Source organism: Amblyomma americanum, chromosome 5 (assembly GCF_052857255.1).
Source record: "Amblyomma americanum isolate KBUSLIRL-KWMA chromosome 5, ASM5285725v1, whole genome shotgun sequence".
In the NCBI taxonomy this organism is placed as follows: Eukaryota; Metazoa; Arthropoda; class Arachnida; order Ixodida; family Ixodidae; genus Amblyomma; species Amblyomma americanum.
Window position 1 is genome coordinate 26160101 of NC_135501.1, and position 20786 is coordinate 26180886.

Below are 20786 nucleotides of genomic sequence, written 5' to 3' on the forward strand. Positions count from 1 at the left end.
TCGCTTCCAGATCCATTGAAAGCTGGAGGCACCCGCGCTTGCTGCAGTATGATGGGGTCGACATCTTTGACGAACTTGTGATGCTCGTAGCAGCGTCTTTTCTCTGTCTGGTGAGGAGCGGCAGCGTCCCGAACTCAAGTTGCTACCCTTGGAGAAGTTGGCTGGCTCTGTGAACTGGTGGCTCGTCCTCCAGTGCGAAACGCAGAGGGTTGGCGTCGTCAGTTGAAAGGGGTGTCTGGTACATGGACGGCTACCCCGGCACCTCCACCAGATGTCACGCAGTAGGGGCAGCAGTCCGGCGTGAAGTAAGAGAGCTACAAGGGTTTCGAAACGAAACTATTAGGCTGACTGGAGCCCACAACGAACAGCATGACTCGGCGGCGGCGTAGCAACAAGCGCGCTCGGCCGTCGTCGAAAAGAATGCCCGCCGCTCTCTGCATTGCTCAATTTAAAGCTGATAGCGAATGTTTGAGATACGGCGTGCAAAGTTACAACATTTTGGAACAACGTAGAATAAGGTCCGCCTGGATGCGGTCAATCGAGATAAATGTGGTCGCGTCTTGTAAATAAAGCGATAAAGCAGCGTGCCGGCAGCTTGAAGAATGAACAAAGAAACACTACAAAGACTGGCGGCAATATTTCATTTCATTTTCCCGTAGTGAGCGAATTAAACAGCATGGCTAGTTCTGCCAATTGTTTGCTATCTAAGGTATTCGCGACATTCATGCCCTGGCAATTCGTAATGAGATCTTTCGTCCATTGGGAGAGGTTGAGAGTACCCTGCCTAGCTGCACTAACCCCTGCTTTCTCTGAGCACTCCTTGATTATGTCCGCGGTCGTGAGCACCAGATTCCTGGTGCAGCTCGATACTTAGCTGAATGTCGAGAATTTTAGCGCACGAGCTCGTTGGTAACATGCTGGGCCAAGAGAGTTTGCATCACAGAAACACCTTTTTGTTGCCATCGGCGCGAAATTGAGCGTTTCAAGGATGCGTACCACGTTTAGGGAGGAGGGAAAAATGGCACTGCCCAGAGGAGGCGTTCTCACTTCGTACGAGCACGTGGTACTAGCAGGTGCCGAAATGGAGCTTCGCTGTTGAACAACGCCAAGAAAAGAGGAAAGAATATTCTGAAAATACGCCGAGGTTTCCTCCCCGCAGTTGAAAAGAACGAGCATGAGCATTCTGCAGACGGCCAGCAATTGCTACCTAATTAAACATCACTGACCAACATAGGTGATAGTTAAAGGTCAGTTGTCTAATCCACTCGTCTTTGCTATGTAGGTGTTGTCATCCTTCGTCATCTGCGTCATGCTCCCGGCCAACTTTTGCGCTCCCTAGTCGATCGCGAGGGAGCGTACGCCCTTGCACGGCGTGGCTTACGCAGGCACTATCATTGAAGCAGCCACGAACGATCCGTTTCCTGCAACAACGGCTCAGCACAACTGTATCCTCAGTCCCAATTTGAAGGCCTCATCGTGAGCGACAACAGTCAGCGTGCCAACTTTAAGTGAGCAATGACCGTTCACGGCACTCTGGAGGCTCGCTGGCTGTCAACAACACAGTTGTCTAATTCACTGGTCATGGCCATGCAAGTCGCTGGCCATGACAGTCTTTTTCAAATAAAAAAACAGTTGTTTACTACTGATGAGGATGTTGAAGAGCGAATGCCGCAGTGTATCGGGCAAGTAGATGCTGCTTGGCGTCTGTGACGTTGAGTGTGTTGCCACCCTGGCAGATTGCAGTTAAATTAATGGTTGATCGCTAGAGCTTGGCCACCCAATGAACGCTGCGGCATGTTGCTGCAGTGCCGCGTGTCTGCCACAACGTTGTCAGCGCTAAGCATGCAGCCCACCACCGCTTTCTCACCACCACCACGTACCTCGAAGCGCGATTGAGGCGTCCACTGACTCAGGGAGTCAGTTACGCGCCCTAGCTTTCCTCCAAATCATGGAAGTCTAGAACGTTGTAAACGCGAACGCCAATGAACACAATGAATGCCGGCGGCCTATACCTTCAGTGCCGTATTTATGCCGCAACGTTGTCAATGCAAACGCACGCAGCGCAGAACTGTCACTACCGTCACGTAGCTCAAACGAAGGTGTCCATTTGTCCGGGTGGGGAGCGGGGCGGTTATGCAAAGGCTCCCGCTCCCGCGAAAAGCTCAAAGACGGCTCGGCTTCGCTCTCATGCATGGCCAAGCTCGCACCGACTAGGCCAGCACTCTTTTTGGGCCGTCGCCCGGCGGGTCACGTGGTCAGGCATCGACACCGCTGCGGAGAGCGCATGCGTCAAGCCGGTAGCGGCGGCGCTGCCAAGGCCACAGCGCAGCTGCGGTCAAATGAAGGTCAAACTGCAGCCCACGGCGAAACTCCACTCGACTAGGCTTGTAAAGCTGTCGCTTTAATACCTAAACAATCAACTCATCCCCGCCGGCGATCGCATTATTCCCCACGTACACCTCGTGTCAACCTTTCCCTGTCGGTAATCATTACGAACATTCGCAGCCTCCTGCCAAAACTGATACTGTATCAAATCTTATATCACCGTCAGACAGCCATTTACTTGTATTAACCGTAACATGGTTGAACAACGACATAAATGACTCGAAGCTTCGGTTTGAATTAGAAAATTTTTGTCTTTGCCACGCCTATCGCAAATATGCTCTCGGAGGAAGAGTTATAATTGCCATCAACGACAAATTATCGTTTTCCGTGATCAATGTAGCATCGCAGTTGGAAATTTTATTCCTCGTGTGCCGTGCTGCACCACTGACAAACTTAATTGGTGTTTGTTATAAGCCACTCGCCGTAGTCCCGACTTTCCATGCAAAACACCCTAAGTCACAGATCCTCCTTTTCGGGAATTTCAACTACGCCAATATCGACTGGAGTGATCAGCCGCAGTCCATGACCAGCCAGGAAGAGCCAAGGGAATTCGTTAATAATTGTCTTAATTTAAATTTGACCGAACTGGTGCCTGAACCACACGCGTCAAAGGAGAAGCAGCTAACACTCTGGACCTCATACTGACCGCTAATCAGCTCACAACCCCTTATATATCTCCAGGAAATGAGCGACCTTAAAAAATTCATGCCACTTTCGACTTCACACCTGTATTAAACGAAACATCTCGAAGAACTCTTCGGCTCTACAACAAAGGCAATTACGAAGCAATCAGCAATTAAATCACTTCTCCGCATTTGAAACGGCCTTTTATGCCAGGAGTATAAAAGAAAACTGGACACTTTTCATACATAAAATAGCCGAAGTAACCAGGGAATATATCCCAAGAAGCAGTTTTAGGAAGCGTAATCAGAAGCCATCTTTTACAAAAGCACTAGAAGTGCTCGAAAAAAACGTACATTTCTTACAGCTAAGCGACAATGAATTTCAAGCTCGTGGCAAGAAACCCCGACGCAGGACATGCATACTTGTCCGCGATTGAAAATGCTAAGCGCTTCTGCTAAGAAGCAGATATGCCAAATTTGGTAGTCGATAATCCCAAGAAGCTCTGGAGAGTGATAAACCCAAAGGAATCGCGCACTGTCACTCTCACTAACAATGCTGGTGTTACAATGACCGACATCGAATGGGCAAACGCATTTAACGCTGCTTTTTCATCCGTTTTCACTGAAGAATCTGAAGTGCCCTGTTCTCCATTACCAACTGTTATTACTACAACAATGGAAGCCGTAACGTTCAGCAGTAGTGAAATTTTGTGCATAATTACAACATATTAATTCATCCACCACCGGCATAGATGATATCAACTCACAATTTTTGAAGAACACTAAACTAGTTTGTTCTCGTATTTTTGTTCACTGTTTTCACAGTCCCTCTCTGAAGGAACCATACCAGACCACTAGAAAGTGGGGAAGGTCGTTCCCGTCCACAAAACAGGTACTACTTAATTATCGCCGCATTTCATGAACATGTGTACCCTGCAAATTTAAAAAACATGTCATTTACAGCCAAATCATGCAATTGCTAAGTTTCAATAACTTCTTCCATCCGTCACAGCATGTATTCCGCAAGGGTTTTCCTGCGAAACTCAACTAGCTATAATTTTTGGTTATTCATGCCAACCTTGATATTACTCTCCAATCTGATGCCTCATTCCTAGACTTCGCGAAGGCATTCGACAAATTACCTTATTAACGCTTGCTTCTTAATCTTCCCTCAGTTTAACCTACATCCAACCATCATCACCTGGATTAAAGAATTCATCACGCATCACTCTCTCTTCATTATTAGCCAACCCTCCCACCCGCTCCCAGTCACCTCAGGCGGCGTCCCGAGGGGCTCTGTCCTTTGTTATTTCTCATTTACATTAAAGACTTGCCCCAGCAATTATCTTGTCATATCGGCTTGTTTGCTGGATGACTGCGTTATTCATCGATCAGTCACTAATCCTTCTGACTAAGAATCCTTACAGGCAGACCTAAATGATGTGAAGACTCGTGTTTGAAGTGGCTGATGATGCTTAACCCTAACAAATTAAAGCATATGACTTTTTACCACCGTGGAAATCATTTTATCTTGCAGTACACCAATTTAACTGCCCTATTGACCTCGTCCAGTCATACAAATGCTTAGCTACCACCATTTCTAATGACGTATCGTAGCGTGTGCACGTGACTAACCGGATACCGTGGGCTAAAAAAACACTTTTCTTCTTAAAACGTCACCTGCGGAATGTCCATCCACATGTGAGACTACATTTCGCTCATCAGAACTGAACTGGAATATGCATCCATCATATGGAACCCTCATCAAGCATATTTAACAAATGCCCTGGAAGCTTTGCAAAACAGAGCCACAAGATTCATTCACTCATAGCACTAATTCTAGAGACTCGTGTACTGTGCGATGTCAGCGCACGTTCAAGAACCCAAGGTGATCGAAATTTACGGAGCCCTTCACTACGGCATCTCTCATAGCCTTAGTCACTTTGGGACGCTAAATCGCCGTAAACCATGAAACTCATCGTACTCATATGACGTTATTATATCATCACTAAAATTGGAATCAGGTTTGTGTATATCATCCTTCCGCTCGCCGGGCTCCGCTAGCCTTGTATGTTGCTCAAGTTATTTTAGTCACCCCTCAGAGAGTATGCCTACATCTGCGCACCCTCACCACGCAGATCCCATCGGATCAATCACCCTTTTCAAGTTCTGCGTCCACTTCCCCGTACTTAAGTCTTTACCAACTATTTTTTTTTTCGTCGAGTAGCAACTGACTGGAACGTCCTTCCCCACCATACCGCTGTCATAACTAGCCCATCAACGTTTATGAGTGCAGTCAAAGCCTGCACCCACCCCTTATGTAACACCCAACTCGGGGTCTTTAAGGAAAACAAATTGAGATGTGACAAGACAGTGTGGCAAGAATTTAACACAGTTAAACCTGGTAGACATGGGAAAGTGTGTTTAGCTTGATTGGCTTATGGTTTTGCTTTTCTGAGACTTCGGCCGGTCTGGTGACAATAACTGTTCGAAGAAGATGAAGACGAAGACGATGATGTGCAATGCACCGCGCGAGAGTATGACAGAGTACGAGCCACGAGACGAGATCGGCTGCGGCGATAGCAAAGTGCTCTCGTGCAGTTGCCAGCGAAGCTGGTCTGTTCGCGCCACAGCGGGTTCGAAACCCAGTCGCGGCAATATTTATTTCATTTCTGCGTGGGCTGTTATGCTAGGTTAGCCCAACGTCACGCTCAATGTGAAACTTCTCACATATTCAATGAGCCAGTTAGACCTCGTGCATTAGTCCTTCCAGACTAAGCGTGGGTGCCAAATTTTGGTGGACGTGCCGCAATCTCTGCAGGCTTAGCAAACGACATGCGAGGTGTGTAAATATAGAAGAGAATGTAAACAAGGGCAAACGGGTGGCCATTGTCGCTTAGGGTGATGAAGTGGATCCCTTGAAAAAGGAAACACAGCTGCTGATTGCTGTGAGTCAGGAAGTTTTTCTTGCTAGGGAAACCGCCGCTGAGTCACTGCAAGGTTACTTGATCAGTCGGACAGCCCAATCTCCTACACTCAAATGTCCCAGTTCGTGACAATGTAACGTGGCGCCTGTATGGAGCGATGTCCAGTGGCCTCGTAGACTTCGTCGATCAAAAATGCAAGCTATTTCCCTAAGTAGTATGACTTTCTCGGGGTGAGCATACGTGTTGTTCCTCATTAAAAGCAGCGAGAACTAAAGGGACCCGCCTAACATGTCTTGGTTTCTCACTGCCACCGATAGGGACGAATAGGGAGCTCAATCGCGCTGTGTAGGCGTAGCGGAATGGGAACCAGGTCATGACTAGGAGAAAGGGTCGTCACGTTAGTGCCAACTGGAACTGACACTAGCTAACAAAAAGAAACAAAACCTCGTAGGCTTATACTGCGCACGTACGTTGACATTAACAGAATGAACCAGTCCGCATCACTATCGTATCACTCATGCCTAACAGGACTTCAGAAGACACTGCCGGTAATTTCATTCATCTTCTGTTTTCATTCGGAATCTTCAGTTAGGAATATTTTACCACGATGAGTGCATTTAATGAGGACCCTAACGCGATATTTTAACAAGAAACGGCTTTTCATCGGCCGTGCGTACTCCGCGCTCTTAGTACGGCTGGTGACGTCAATGCAGAGCCGCTAATTATCCAGTTTCTGACAGGATTTTTTGTGATAGCAACCAGATGGTTCACTTCACTTGGCTCTGATGGCATACCTCACGGTATGGGCCATGAGAGAGGCTAGCACACTTGAGTCAACGGGGCAATAATTTCAGGCGAGATGTAAACCTTGCGGCTCAACCGTACGCAAGCCGCTATTTCGGTGGTAGGAGAATAAACAAGTAATGCGCAGCAATGCCGTTTAGACGTCCAATCTCCGTCAGAGAACAACTATCAGTGCAGAGCATGAGCCTGGGATCTCACCATCGCCGAACCTTTCGTTGTTTGGGCTGTCAGATATCCATCTCGGTTTAGGCGTCATTCGGCCGTTGCTCGGGCTCGATGATAGCACCGGACGTGACGTGTCTAGTGCCCAGATTACCGGCATGACGGTCCTAATGTACAGCTTCCGGTAGTCCTCCTCGTGAGGCCCAGCCGACGGCCTGCGAATGGGTACGAGCCATCACCAGCCTTCTGCTATTCTGATGTTCCATTCGCTTCGAAAATCTTCAATAAAAATAGCACGCATTTACAAAGATACAGCCAAACAACAGATGAACTGATAACAGCGACTTAAATATAGCATGCGCATTGTTCCAGTTCTGGTAATTATCCGTGTTTTAATCTAGACCCATTACGTAAATAATGCCTGTATTAGTGCAGAATCCATGAACACACACCACACCGACGTCCTTTGTTTTAAAATAAAAATCTGCAAACGTTAAAAAAATGACGGGATACTTATATTTCCATTATCTCTTTGCAGTGGTGCAAAGCTGTTTAGCAGCTGTTGATGTCTTTTCATGAAGTGACGTCACTTCTCACCAGCCAGTGGTAATGCTTCCATCTAGTGGTGTCACTTCCCTGTCGCGAGTGAGATTGCCGATGTCTGGAGACGCCACTTGCCTTCAGCCAATCAGCGAATTTACCCCTCCGACGGCACAGTTCTTCCCGATTAGGCTTCTAATACTATCGCCTTAAAATGTCAACAGGCATGTGTGCTGACAAGCCCCTATTGGCATAAATTTCTAGGCTGATCACAGAATATTAAATTATACTAATGACAGAGCAGTAATTTACAGATGGGAATGCGATAGGAGTGCGATTTAGAGACGAAGACAGCAGTTTAAAGCATATAAAAAACTGGGCTTCTTATGCTAAGCAACAAAAGTCCGCAAACCTTTGATAACGCCCGATTTACATAGAAAAATAAATTATAAGAACATAATCTATCATCATTTTGTCAAACAATAAATCCAAATCATTCTAAGGAATATAAAATATACTGCGATAAGCTGAACACAAATTAAGAGAAGCAGGTCTTGTTGCGTTCAATTTGAGTCTGAGAGCTGGCTGTACAAAACTGATCTCCTGTGGAAAGAAATAAATACAGTTTGAAAGCCTCTAAATTTGCAACCGGGAATGGGTCAGTCAGTGAGTAAACGTCTATTGAAGAGGATGGTGACTGGGGCTTTTAGGGTGGGCTCTGAATCTAGGGCCATTTTTTGAGGAAACTCTGCAGTAAATGGCATGCAAATATCCAGCAATCGACTTGCAGATTCCTTTAACGATTATATCCTTCAGTAGTTTTATTGCGGTGGACATATGAGTTTCTCAACTTTATGCCCATCAGCAAGCGCTCTTCCGCATTTCTTAAACACGCAGCCCAGACTAAAGTGATGTCAGATTTTTGTTCCCTTAAAACTAGTACGAGTTGTGACGCTGACTATATTCAAATTCTCTCCAATAAATATTTCCTCGATGCGTTGTGTCCCTATGTAATATTAATTTTTAACTTGTGTTTATCACAAGCGTAATTTCCGAAACGAATAGAAATTACCAAAGTAAGTGTTCTGTTAAAAAAGTGTGACGTGAATGGTACAATTGAAACGTAATGGCATATCATAAGTATTGACCTATCTCTCCACTCCATATTTATTTTCCAGAGGGTCAGAAGAACTCCTCCATACGCAAATCCCCAGCTTCTTCTACAAACAGGATTTTATCTCATCTACGCGGTTTTGTTTTAGAAGAAACAAGCCTATCGAATGGGCCTCGCTGCGTCAAAAAAAAGTTGGGCTGAGGCTTAGCTAAAGTGTTAAGCCTGGATATCTCGAAGCGAAAAGCTTCGTGGCGATGCTCGTGGTTTAGATTAAGGTTTCATACATAGGGTTAACATTTGGGTAAACCTTTCTAGCTTTTCCAAAACGTGTTCTCTTAAGTACACAAAGTTTGTAGAATTGTCTCAGATCCCGCAGATACCATAATCTTTCACAAACGTCACACACGTCACCGAACGGGTTGTCCGCAAAGTGTGTCGTGAATACCTTGGGCGCGCTGGCACTTTCACCGAGTTTCAACATGTAGTCTGTGTCACGGATCTCTCCAGAGAACACTCGGACCGAAAGAATGGACTAGGCTACGTGTGTACCCACACAAACGCACATTTAATACCCCCTACGTGACACACGCACTAGAACACAAAACTAACAAAACTAACATAAAGCATAGAGACTATAAACACACACGACCCGGGCACACCGCTACCAGCGTCTACTACAAGCTTTCTACTATTAGCGGTCGGCGTTCGTGCTCACGGTTGGTTCGGTGTGGCTGCGGCGTTCTATGGATCCCGTAGCCGGCGTCGAGGCTGCGTTCGGCGTGCTTGGGCTGGCGTCGCTGGCTGTGTCGTATAAGCTCCCGGTCCAAGCGCCCGTGGAGGTGATGCCCGTGTTGGCGTTGGGGGCACCACCCGGATGGGTGGCAACAGCGCTGGAGACACCCCTGGCCGTAGCAGGTCGTAGAGTCCTCTGTTGACTCCCCGGAATGGGCTCAGGGACGACAGGAAGTCCACGATGCGATGTCGTAGAACGCAAGCTCACCGGAGCAGTAGCCGGCGTCTCTCTTCCAGCGTATGTGTCCCTGCCCTGCCGGAGCCTCCGATTCTCTGCTCTTCCCCCCAGTGCCCCGCTCTCGCTCGCCCTTTTATAGCCTCGGTGTTAGTCCACGTAAGCCTTCTCGTCGTCGTCTTCTCTTCTCCACCAATCATCTCTCTCCACCTCACCGAATGCTTCTCCACCAATAATCTCTATCCACTTCAACGAATGCTTCTTCTTCCTCTTCTTTATTCTTCGGTTAATTCGCGTCGTCGTCTTCACACCTTTTTCCATTAAAATTTAATTTAGGCTCCTTAATATATGTGACAAGGGCCCCCTCTCTCAAAAGTTTTTCCATGAAAAACTGCTCACGTCACCCTGATCTCCAAGCCATCCAGCCAACCGACTGTCTTCTGTGGCGATTCTGAACCCAGCACACACCACACCGCAGGTGTCCAGCACACACCATGAGCACGCCACAAACATAGCACTCAAAACTGCGTTTTCAGAACACTAACACACCACTGCCGCCGTCCGTACAGAGCCCTTAATAAACATGTTCGTGTCCACAACACACTTCATTGTATAATCACATAACACCAACAACAGCAACAACAAAATAAATCCCAGAGATACATTAACACCGCAACTACAACAAATCAACCACAACACCAAAAAGATACAGTCAAGAGATAGCTAGAGCTGTTTGATTCTCTTATTGCAAAAGTACGGTTCCTAATACTCTGTCTGGTACTTCATTGCAAAGAACATATTATTTATCCAATGCCAATAGCCACTCTTTGAACCGGTAGGTCGATGGCTGGCATCTTGCCCAGAGCTACGGGACCAACTCTTCCCTTAGGGGCTGTGCGCTGGCACACGTCATATTAGCGAACAAAGCGCTTAACGTCACTCTGAACGCCCGGCCAAAAGAACTCCTCGGTGATCCTGGTGACCGTTTTTTGAACACCCTTTGTCTCGACATAATGGCGTCACGTCCTAAGCGCAGCACGGTCTCTCGCATATCTCTCGGTAACACCAGCTGTTGAACCCGCCTTCTGAACTAAATATGCATTCCCTGTGCAGAAGACCATTTACCAATTGATATTCGAAGGACGTACGGCTCCTCTTTGTTTTCACGTTTTCCCCGTAGAACTTTTTGCTGGGCTCGTTGGTGCATGTTACTAAGAAAAGAAGCACCAACAGAGACAATACGTAGGAAGTGACGCGGACAAGTAGGAAGTGTCCGTGTCACTTCCTACGTATTGCCTCTGTTGGCGCTTCTTTTCTAAGTAACTTTTTCCCCGACTCGTTCGAAGCAGGCTTTCAAGCTCGGGTCTTCTTTTTGCCTAATTGCAATTTCGCCCGGTGTTACCCTCAGGCACCTCGCAACAGGAGCATAGAGCGGACGCTGCTTTGCTCGGGCTGTCGCTTGAGCACTTGTCTCCACTGCCGACGAGAAACTGACTGCACCCATCTGAGCTGTCGCAGGCCATTTCTCCATTGGATGTTCTACACCATCGAGGATCCTCCACTCGGGATCGGGGGCTTCAACACCTCTTGCACCCGTAATGTTCCCCAAGATGAGATCGTAGATGGGTTGGTCTACGCACTTTGCCACTACATGCACCAGTATAATATGGCGTGGACACTAGAATCCTGGCTTCAGGAAGGTACCTTACTGTGCTGTCTACCAGAGTGACGGCCGACGCTTTCCCTGTAAGATCCTCGTACTTCACCAGGCTTCATCGAACCAAGACTGTGTTAGCTGTGCTGTCTCTAAGCACCAATATAGGACGGTCCCTTATTTGCCCAACCACCACTGTCATTGCTGCTTTCGACTTGGGTGTTCCACTCACTGCCTCATTATCCAGCGGCGTTTGCTCTCCTATAAGCTGCGGAACTTCGGGTGGCGTGACAAGTTCTACCCTAGAGTCGACAACGCATGCAGCTCGGTCCTGCGTTCTGTATCGGCACTCATCCAGAGTATGACCCCTCCTCTTACAGCCTTCACACACCATCTGTGTTTTTTGGACAGCGCTACTAGTCCGACAGTCAGCTGCACGGTTCCCCACCTTGCCGCAGAGAAAACACCTTACTGTCGCCTTAGACGCACCGCCATAAGCTCTCGGTTTTGCCGCATCTGTCTGTAGGACCTTTTGATTTTCCTCCTTTGCCTTACTCAAACTTCTTAGCCCTTGAGCCTCGAAGAATTGGTCTGCAGTGTCAGCGAACTCTTCCAATGAATACAACTTTCTTTCAGGAATAGCGCTAGCTTTGAGCTGCAGCACGCTAAAAATTGTTCTGTGACCAGCTTGTCAAGCACCCCTTCAAAACTCTTTTCTGTGTTTGACATATCAAGCCACCTATCAAAATAGTTGGATAGCCTGCAGGAAAACTGCTTCGTGGTTTCTGAATCCTCAGGTTTCGCGGTGCGAAATCTCTCACGGCAACCCTCTGCCTTTAGCATGAATCTTTGGAGGAGTGCCTTTTTCACTTTCTCGTAGTCCATGGAATCAGCAGCAGGCATCCTTCCAAAAACATTCAGCGCCTCTCCGACTAAACACATGCTCAATGTTGTGGCTCATTCACTGCGCTCCGAGCCTTGCCCCAAAGCTATCCGCTCGAATCGTTGCAGATATGCATCCAAAACATATCTCTTGTCATCAAAAGGAGCCATCAGCTTTCTTGAACACACTCTAACCGGTCTAGGAGATTCTGTACCCGCCAAGGAACGCTAATCATTGTCCGTGATAACGTCATGTCCTCCCGCGACATGCGCCTGTTTCCACAAAATAAACTCCTTCGCCTGTTCTATCCTTCTTTTCTCCTCTTCTGCCTCGCGGGCTCTTCTAGCCTCTCGCCCTTCTGCCTCGCGAGCGTCTGCGCGTGCTTGCACCCTTACCTCTCCCTGCCTCTTTCCCTCCTCCTCATAGAGATGCATCGCCTCTTCCCTGCTTAACCCTAGCTTGAGCGCCAGTTCTAACGTTCTTGCCAAATCCATCCTTTCTGCCGTCGAGAAATGAGAAAGATCCGAGACAAAGCAAAAATAAAAAAGTAAATGAACCCTGGCAGGCTCGCTACTTACCTTTGTCACGGATTTCTCCGGAGAACACTCTGACCGAAAGAATGGACTAGGCACACGGGTGTACCCACACAAACGCACATTTAATACCCCCTACATGACACACCACACTAGAACACAAAGCTAACAAAACTAACATAAAACATAGGGATTATAAATACACACGACCCGGGCACACTGCTACCAGCGTCTACTACAAGCGTTCTACTATTATTAGCGGTCGGCGTTCGTGCTCACGGTTGGTTCGGTGTTGCTGCGGCATTGTATGGATCCCGTAGCCGGCGTCGAGGCTGCGTTCGGCGCGCTTGGGCTGGCGTTGCTGGCGGCTTTCGACGTGCTTGGGCTGACGTCGCTGGCGGCGCCGCTGGCTGTGTCGTACAGGCTCCTTGTCTAAGCGCCTGTGGAGGTGATTTCGGTGTTGTTGGCGTTGGGGGCACCACCCGGATGGGTGGCAACAGCGCAGGAGACACCCCTGGCCGTAGAAGGTGGTAGCGTCCTCTGTTGACTCCCCAGAACGGGCTCAGGCACAGCAGGTAGTCAACGATGCGATGTCGTAGAACGCGAGCTCACCGGAGCAGTAGCCGGCGTCGCTCTCTTCCAGCCGATGTGTCCCTGCCCTGCCGGAGCCTCCGCTTCTCTGCTGTTCCCCCCAGTGCCTCGCTCTCACTCGCCCATTTATATCCTCGGTGTCAGTCCACGTAAGCCTTGTCGTCGTCATCTTCCCTTCTGCACCAATCATCTCTCTCCACCTCACCGAATGCTTCTCCATCAATCAACTCTCTCCACATCAACGAATGCTTCTTCTTCCTCTTCTTTATTATTCGGTTAATTCGCGTCGTCTTCTTCACACCTTTTTCCTTTAAAATTTAATTTAGGTTCCTTAATACATGTGACAGTCTGTGTAGCGGCGAATGTTTAACCCTTCTTCCATAGCGTCGTCGTCGTCGTCTTCACTCTGTTGGCTGCTAACACCGGTAGCAGACGCGGCTAAGAGCCGCTTTTGAGCGTCTTGTCGTCGTCATTTAGTGAGACGCTCCTCTCGTTGCTCGGGGCGTTTAGTTGCTCGTTTAGCTCTGGCCTTTTCCTGCTTTCTTTGAAACCGCTCGACGTCTCCCGAAATAGTCTTCGCTCACCTGGCCACTGTCAACTGACGCAGCCAAACGGCGCAATTCATCGTCCTTTTGCCGCCGTTTAGCAAGGCGTGCCTCTCGTGATTCTGGCATTTCAGCCGCTTGTCAAGCCTTGCACTTTTCATATCTTCGCTGCTGTTGAGGCAATTCCCACACTACCACTCTGGGTCTTCTCCTCCTACCATGGCGAAAGGTCAGACGACGAAGGCAGCGCGCAGCGGCGGCGACGGCTGCGGCAGCGGCGACCACCTGCGCTCCGCGTGATGTCACTCGGTTTCGCGCATGCGCAGCTGTGGCAAATCTGTAGCGTGGCTCACGCAAATCCCGGTGTTGACGAGCCTAGTGAAGCTTTTCGCTTCAAAAGAATGTATTTTATTCCAATTTGAAGAAAGCATGTGTATTCTTGGAATATAATTAGGCTTTTTTAAAGCTTTCAACTTCATTCATGACTGTACAATATTTAAAAAGCATGTAATCTGTGAACTCGAGGGGCCACTTTTGTAAACATTCAGTCATGTCTTAATTATAGACAAAAATTTGTTAAAACTGCAGCTTATAAATCTGGATTAGGAACAATCAAAGAGGTTTTCCCCAGGGCAATATTCTGGGTCCACTACTATTCAGTATTTGGTTTGGTTGGTTTATAAGGATTTACCGTCCCAAAGCGACGTTCGACCACTTAGGGTTCTTTAACGTGCACTGACATCGCACACTACACTGGCCTCTAGAATTTCGCCTTGATCGAAATTCGACAGCCACCGCCGTGATCGAACCCGCGTCTTTCAGCAGAGCACCGGAGCACCATAAACTACTGAGCCACCACGGCGGTGACCTATTTGGTATTTAATGTCTTAACAAACATTTCTATTAAGCCAAAATATGTCGTCTCTGCGAATGGCGCTAGTGATTTTTCCGCTTCTTCTGACTGTAATACGCTCTTAAATGAAGCAATCTTTTTCCATGCCAACCTTTGAAAGTGGTTAGTAAGAAAAGCTATTATATTGAGGCCAAAAATAAAGTAAAGAGAAATTTATGCCTCTATAAGATATGGAGCTAAAAAGCTACAAGTAGTCGATAAGATTGAAATCCTGGGAGTACCTTTTTCAAAAAAAAAAATGTTGCGGGATAACCACAACATTTTTGTCCCCGTCTTTTGGGCTTCTACCCTCAAGGAGGATAGTCATGTTGACTATATTTTAACATGTTTGTCTTGCTTGTTTGAAATTATATCACGACTTAGAACACGTTTGCCATCTCAAGTACAAATTTTTCTTTATAAATGTCTAATTTATTCCTGTCTGAATTACAGCTTTCTGGTTTGGAGGACCACTACACTTGCAAATTTGCTAAAGATATTTATGCTCCAAAGATGTTTCTCTGGATCCTTTATGACTGGCCACACAACAGCCACACACAAAGTTTTTTCCGAAAAGCTCGAATAGCACCAGTGAACAATCTTTACAGTTAAAAGTTAACAGTTAACTTGAAACTAAAAATAACAGAAAATTGAATGTTTCTATAAGAATTATCATTGTTAGAAGAAAGCGTTGCTTTATGCACTACACTTCAGAAGTGTAAATGGAATGTTATAGCACATCACACTAATTAATTTACGAAAACATTGTCGTTCACCCTGCCAACATTCCTTAATCATTGCAGTAAAATTGGTATTGAACTTTTCAAAAAAACTAAACACAGAATACGCCACTACTACGTACTTGTGCCAAAACGATCTCATTGACTTTGTTTTCATTGCATGTATACATTTCCAAAGAAAGTTTGCATGTTTATTATTGTTCAACACCTAGGTTGTATATTCATTACAGATGAAAATATCGAAAATTTGTGCATGAATCAGACAATACGAACAATGTATTTTATGTGTTTTCTTTGTAAGCTTACTGTCGTCTTGTGAGAGGGGGCTGTCGATTTTGGTCATGCTCTCATTCCTTCGGGCAGCCTTTACCTTCAGCCCCCTCCATCTCTTCGATGGAAATGAAATCTAAACTAGTGGCCACGGCGGCTGTGCTCCCGCACTGGTCACTAATCTGTTTCTGTTCACCATGCAGGTGTTTATCAGCGCTCCAAATGCACTTTTTTCTGCTCTGCTGACTCTTTCTATTGCCATCGCATCACCTGCAGCACTGAGCTGCAGTGACCACTACACTTCCAACCCTGTAATCCACACGATATCAACGCTGCATCATGTCCGACAGAGCCCCTCCCTGACTACATGTTCCCGGAACCAAAGTGGGAAGCCTCATTGCCACAGACGTCATCCTTCGATATATAAGTTGATCATGCCTTCTTCGCCATTCTGTGCAGTGCTCTGGGGCTGTGCTCCCTCACTGGTCACTAATCAAATTGTGTTCATCACGCAGGTTGGTGATAAATATTCTTTGTTTCCAAAAACATCTAGCCACTACTTTTTGGTGCAGCTGCCAAGCTCGCACTGCTGCATTTTCCTTGTCTTTGAGTGCAGTGCCTTGATGCTTTTGACAGGCAATGTTGAATGTAACCCAGGAGCTAACACTTCCGAAGCTGTGCTTGCGGAAAAAAAAAGTTATCCGCTGGTCAAACGAGTCATATCAGAAAGGCATGACATTAAAAGCCAGATGAATGCCACTAACCAAGCCATAGCCAACTTGACAATGCGCTTGACCGATGTGGAGGCCTATTTAAAAACTTTTTCAGCTGTTCGAACCGAGTTGGACGCACTGAACTGTGAAAATGCGCTCATGGTTCATCATCATATAGACAGTCTAGAAGCCCTAATTGACGATGCTGAAAATCGTTCCCGTCGTAATAAGCTTACATTTTATGGCATCTCTGCCACTAACCCGTCGAAAAAGTTTGCAGGCTCTGAGAAGGCAGTCAGTCGCCAAACTTTTCAGTACATGAACATAGAAATTGACCCTGTGAACATAGAACACGTCCATCGCATTAAGCATTGCGTACCTAACCGCAATAACCCAATCATTGTCAACTTTATTTCATATAAAACCAATGACACTCTACTTTCGAATGGTCGTAAATGTAATTTTATTTTATTCATTTGTTTCGAAATCCTAAAGGCCCAATGAGGGTATTACATAGGGGGAGGGGATTGATCAATGAAAACTTGACAAATACACAACAGAGAATATAAACGGATGAACACCGAAATACACATGTTAGGAAGCCAGGTACAAGTTAATAGAGAAAAAAATGGCTAGGAACAGGTACTGAAAAAATGCACATGTAGCGAACCCCACAAAACAAAACAACAACAAAAATCGCACCTTCAGAATTTACAAAATATAGCAACTAACATTTCACGGCACATTACGGCCAACATGCACACACTGAACCAAACAGCGATAAAAAAAACGCACATCATTCAACATTAAAATTTTCTGAGTATTTTACCGACGCTGCAGTTTCAATGATAGCATTATTAACTGCGTAGGCATTGGGACTAGTGTTAGCAGCGGAAGTAAACTTGCGAAGTTTAGTTTTATCTGCGTTAATTATCATTTTCCAACTTTCGCACCAATGAGTTAGATCATCAAAATCAGTCTGGAGAGCAATGATGTCGCAAGGGCTCGATATAACTCAGTAAATTATACAGTCATCTGCAAATAATGGTGTTGATGTTATGTTCGACGTGATGTCATTAATATATAGTAAGGAAAGCGGTGGACCCAGCACAGAACACTGCTGTACTCCGGAAGCAAAAGCGGTACGTCTTGATAACAAGCTCCCAAACTCAACTGACTGAAAGCGGTTTGTTAGAAATGCGTTAATTCACTGCGTAGTATGTTGATCCAGCTGCAGGTTGCGTATTTTTGTCATCAGGCGGTTATGAGGTACGCGATCAAAGGCTTTAGAGAAATCAATAAAGACGGAGTCAATGTAGAGGGAAGAATAGATTGCTTTAAACTGACTTCAGCGTCAGCGAAGACTTTCCCGTAAATGTGAGGAATGGGTGACAGAACAAAACCGCGTTTGCTAAAGTTAGTCTGCGAAATTTCCTTTTTACAAGAACTGCATATTGATCCCGGGCGCTACGTGTCGATGATACCTCGAAAACAGTAAAGAGATATCACCTCTCCACAATCGGAATAGCAGCCACCTCGTAATGAGGCATCAAAAAGCCGCACCAAGAATGCTCCTTTATCTAGTCTCTCGTTCTCTGCAATATCAACTAATAATCGTAGTTTTCGTTCTGAGCGCGAACATCTTGTTTTGTCACAAAGCAGTAATGTTCTGATATTAACCGAATACTGGCTGATTTGTCAAACTTTCAGCTTTTTCGTAAAGAAGCACGAGGAGAGCGCGTACTCACAGCGGCCAGCCAAGTTTTGCCATGTTCCGTTATAGATGGATACTCCTACTTCGCGATGCTATGGCTCAAATTTTAAGCTGCACCTAACCATCTTTCCGATCGTGATTGTTAGAGGCCGCCACATAACATCCACGAGTTTTTTCCGGCCAGCCTAATAATGTAGAAAGTAAACTGACCGCAAAGCACACTTAATCACATATCTTCCTTTTGGCCATTTAAATTTTCCAGATATTAATTGGCAAACTGAACAAGGTGGTGGTTCGGGCTATTAAATATGTGTTATGTTCCATAGCGCAGCAAGAACGCAGGGGACAAATACAAGCGCTAACTTCCACTAAAGCTTTATTTGGTGCATACAGAATTTATACATGAAGAAAAAACAATACGTATTAGATTAGACAAGATAATTTGTGAACAAAAACCTTAAAAAGCAAATGCCACCCGTTTTGCCGCTTGGCATACTGCCCTGAGTCTAAAAATTCCACAGCTTTCTATGTCAGCGAAAATAACGGACTGCTCACGCAATTATGCGAACGAATGCGCTAAAAGCGACACAAGAAGACAACACACACACGGCGCAGCTTTCAGGTCCAGACCTTTCGATTGTGCTGGCCTCGATAATTTCTCTTCTTAATCTATCTGTATTTCTGCCAATCAATTCGCATTCTTTAAAACCAGGGTTCCATTTATGACCATGACAGTCCCGTGCCAAATTGCTGGAACTGACATATCTAACTTCCCTGTGGTGCTCGCTTAACCGCTCATTAAGCCATCTGCCTGACAGCCCAATGCACAGTCGGGGACAAAAGTCTGGAGACCACATGTTCCTCAAACGAAGTCAATAGCTCTACTAGTAGCCGGCGGCTGGAGACCACACTTGTGGAGGTGAATCTCAAAATTTTGTTCTTTCATCTCCACAATTGCAGTGTCCAGCCGCTGGCTAATATTAGAACTATCGGCTTCGTTTCAGGAACACGTGGTCTCCAGACTTTTGTCCCCACTGTAAGCCTTGCCGCATGAAAGCTGGACCGTGTAGATTATTTCCTCAGTGCACGGCACAAAGGGGTTTTATGCGAATCGTGCAACTATTCTTAACCCTGGTATCAGGACAGGTGGCCTTGCAAATGGGGGACAATCTTTCCAGTGCAGACATAAACACCTTCACTCCCACTTTTGTGCTACCTTCTTGAGGGAATGTGATAGCTTGTGGATAGATGGCACCACCACTACCTTGCTGCCCCCCTAGCCATCAGTTAAAGCCCTCTTGGCCATTTCCTGGTGATGCCAGCTCTCAGCGACGGAAACTAATGCGTGTCTCGGGAATCCTGCTGCTCTGAGGCGATCCACCTGCTTATAAAATCTGCTTTTGATGAGGCATGCGCAGGACTTGCTAACTGCATTCGAAAAGCACGTCTTCACGACCTCTCGCTTGACCAGCCTCGTATGCGCACACAAATAGGGTAATGGGGGCTTCTCAGCTTTGGGCTCATGCACCAAACAAACCTACTGTCCAGTAACCAGCTTTAGGTCAAGAAACCGGATAGTTCCTAATTGGAAGCTCATGGGTGATCTTCAGAGGGCGCAGACACTCAGAGAAGGTAGAAATACCGGTTGCGGCTGTTGCAGAAAAGTCTCTATTGCTTTTACGAAGGACTGCTAGGTAGACATGAACAAACCTTAAGTTGTATTTCTAGTTCAACGGATCCTTGTCCTTCGGTGTTTCGTCATTCTGCTTTTTAAGTAATATTATTCGCAATCACCGTTTGCCCGATGCGCACATTGGCCTACTGCATCCGAGTCAAGGTTGTGCCAGAAGACGTCCAGGCTTTGTTTGGTACCGTTCCTCCATCCATCCACCATGTTAACCGGGTGTGCAAGATCTTACGATCAGAGCGGCAAAGGCAAGGGGACTCCTCAGAGATGTTCTCCACGCTCAAGTTATCGAGCAGCACACGAAGCCTTGGGACAGACGACGGCAGTGGAAACAGTACTGCAACCTCATACATTGGACAGCCGAAAAACTCTGGACAAACAGCCTGTCGAACCTGCGTGCTGTCAAGAAGAACAGGCCACCGGAACAGAGTGAAAAGTTCCACATCTTTGGGAACGTCAAGGTCACAAAATTTGTGCAATGAACGCTCAAGCTCGGACCCAAGTACGCAGAGCAACCGAAAAGAATGCGCCTGAGCTCCTGTCATTTGTGAAACCTGTGTCCAGCCGGGCACCCCTGTCTGAGAAACAATGGTGTAATGTCTAGGGTATGGAAGTGCTCACCAAGTGAATGCCCACGAGTACCCCCGCTCCGGTGAGAAGCGTACCCTCGTTTCTAATGGACAATAGCCTTTGTGCCCTTCCCACTGACAAAAGAGGTCGCTTTGCGGTATTTCCATTGGACTTGTACCGTAAGAAGCCGCGTGACGCATTAGATTCAGTCTTTAATCATCAACAAAGCGTGTCTTTGGGAAAGGTAAAAGCACAAGCAAAAATGTTATGTTTACGGCTTGAACTGTCTAGGCTCGCGCTTGCGGTCCACAATGCGGATAAATTAGGCCTCGAGATCTTTTCTTGGGTCAAGACGCACAATCCTGAAGCACCGTTCCGCGTTATCATATATGGCATGTGGCAGAAGGAAGTGGGGCTATTTCTGCAACGACATCTCCAAGGTTTCAGCGTTGATGATTCTTTTCTTATCAGG

At 46.5% G+C, this 20786-nt stretch overlaps 1 protein-coding gene across 3 annotated transcripts in view; it reads right to left on the bottom strand.

The window, feature by feature from the left end:
* The window catches only part of LOC144132342 (beta-mannosidase-like), a 306383-nt gene that overhangs the window by 91011 nt on the left and 194586 nt on the right, over positions 1 to 20786 (bottom strand). For all 3 annotated transcript variants that reach the window (XM_077664668.1, XM_077664669.1, XM_077664667.1), the window contains exon 12: positions 6938 to 7116. In XM_077664668.1, coding sequence (XP_077520794.1) covers positions 6938 to 7116 — 179 coding nt within the window. The remainder of the gene's footprint in view (positions 1 to 6937; positions 7117 to 20786) is intronic.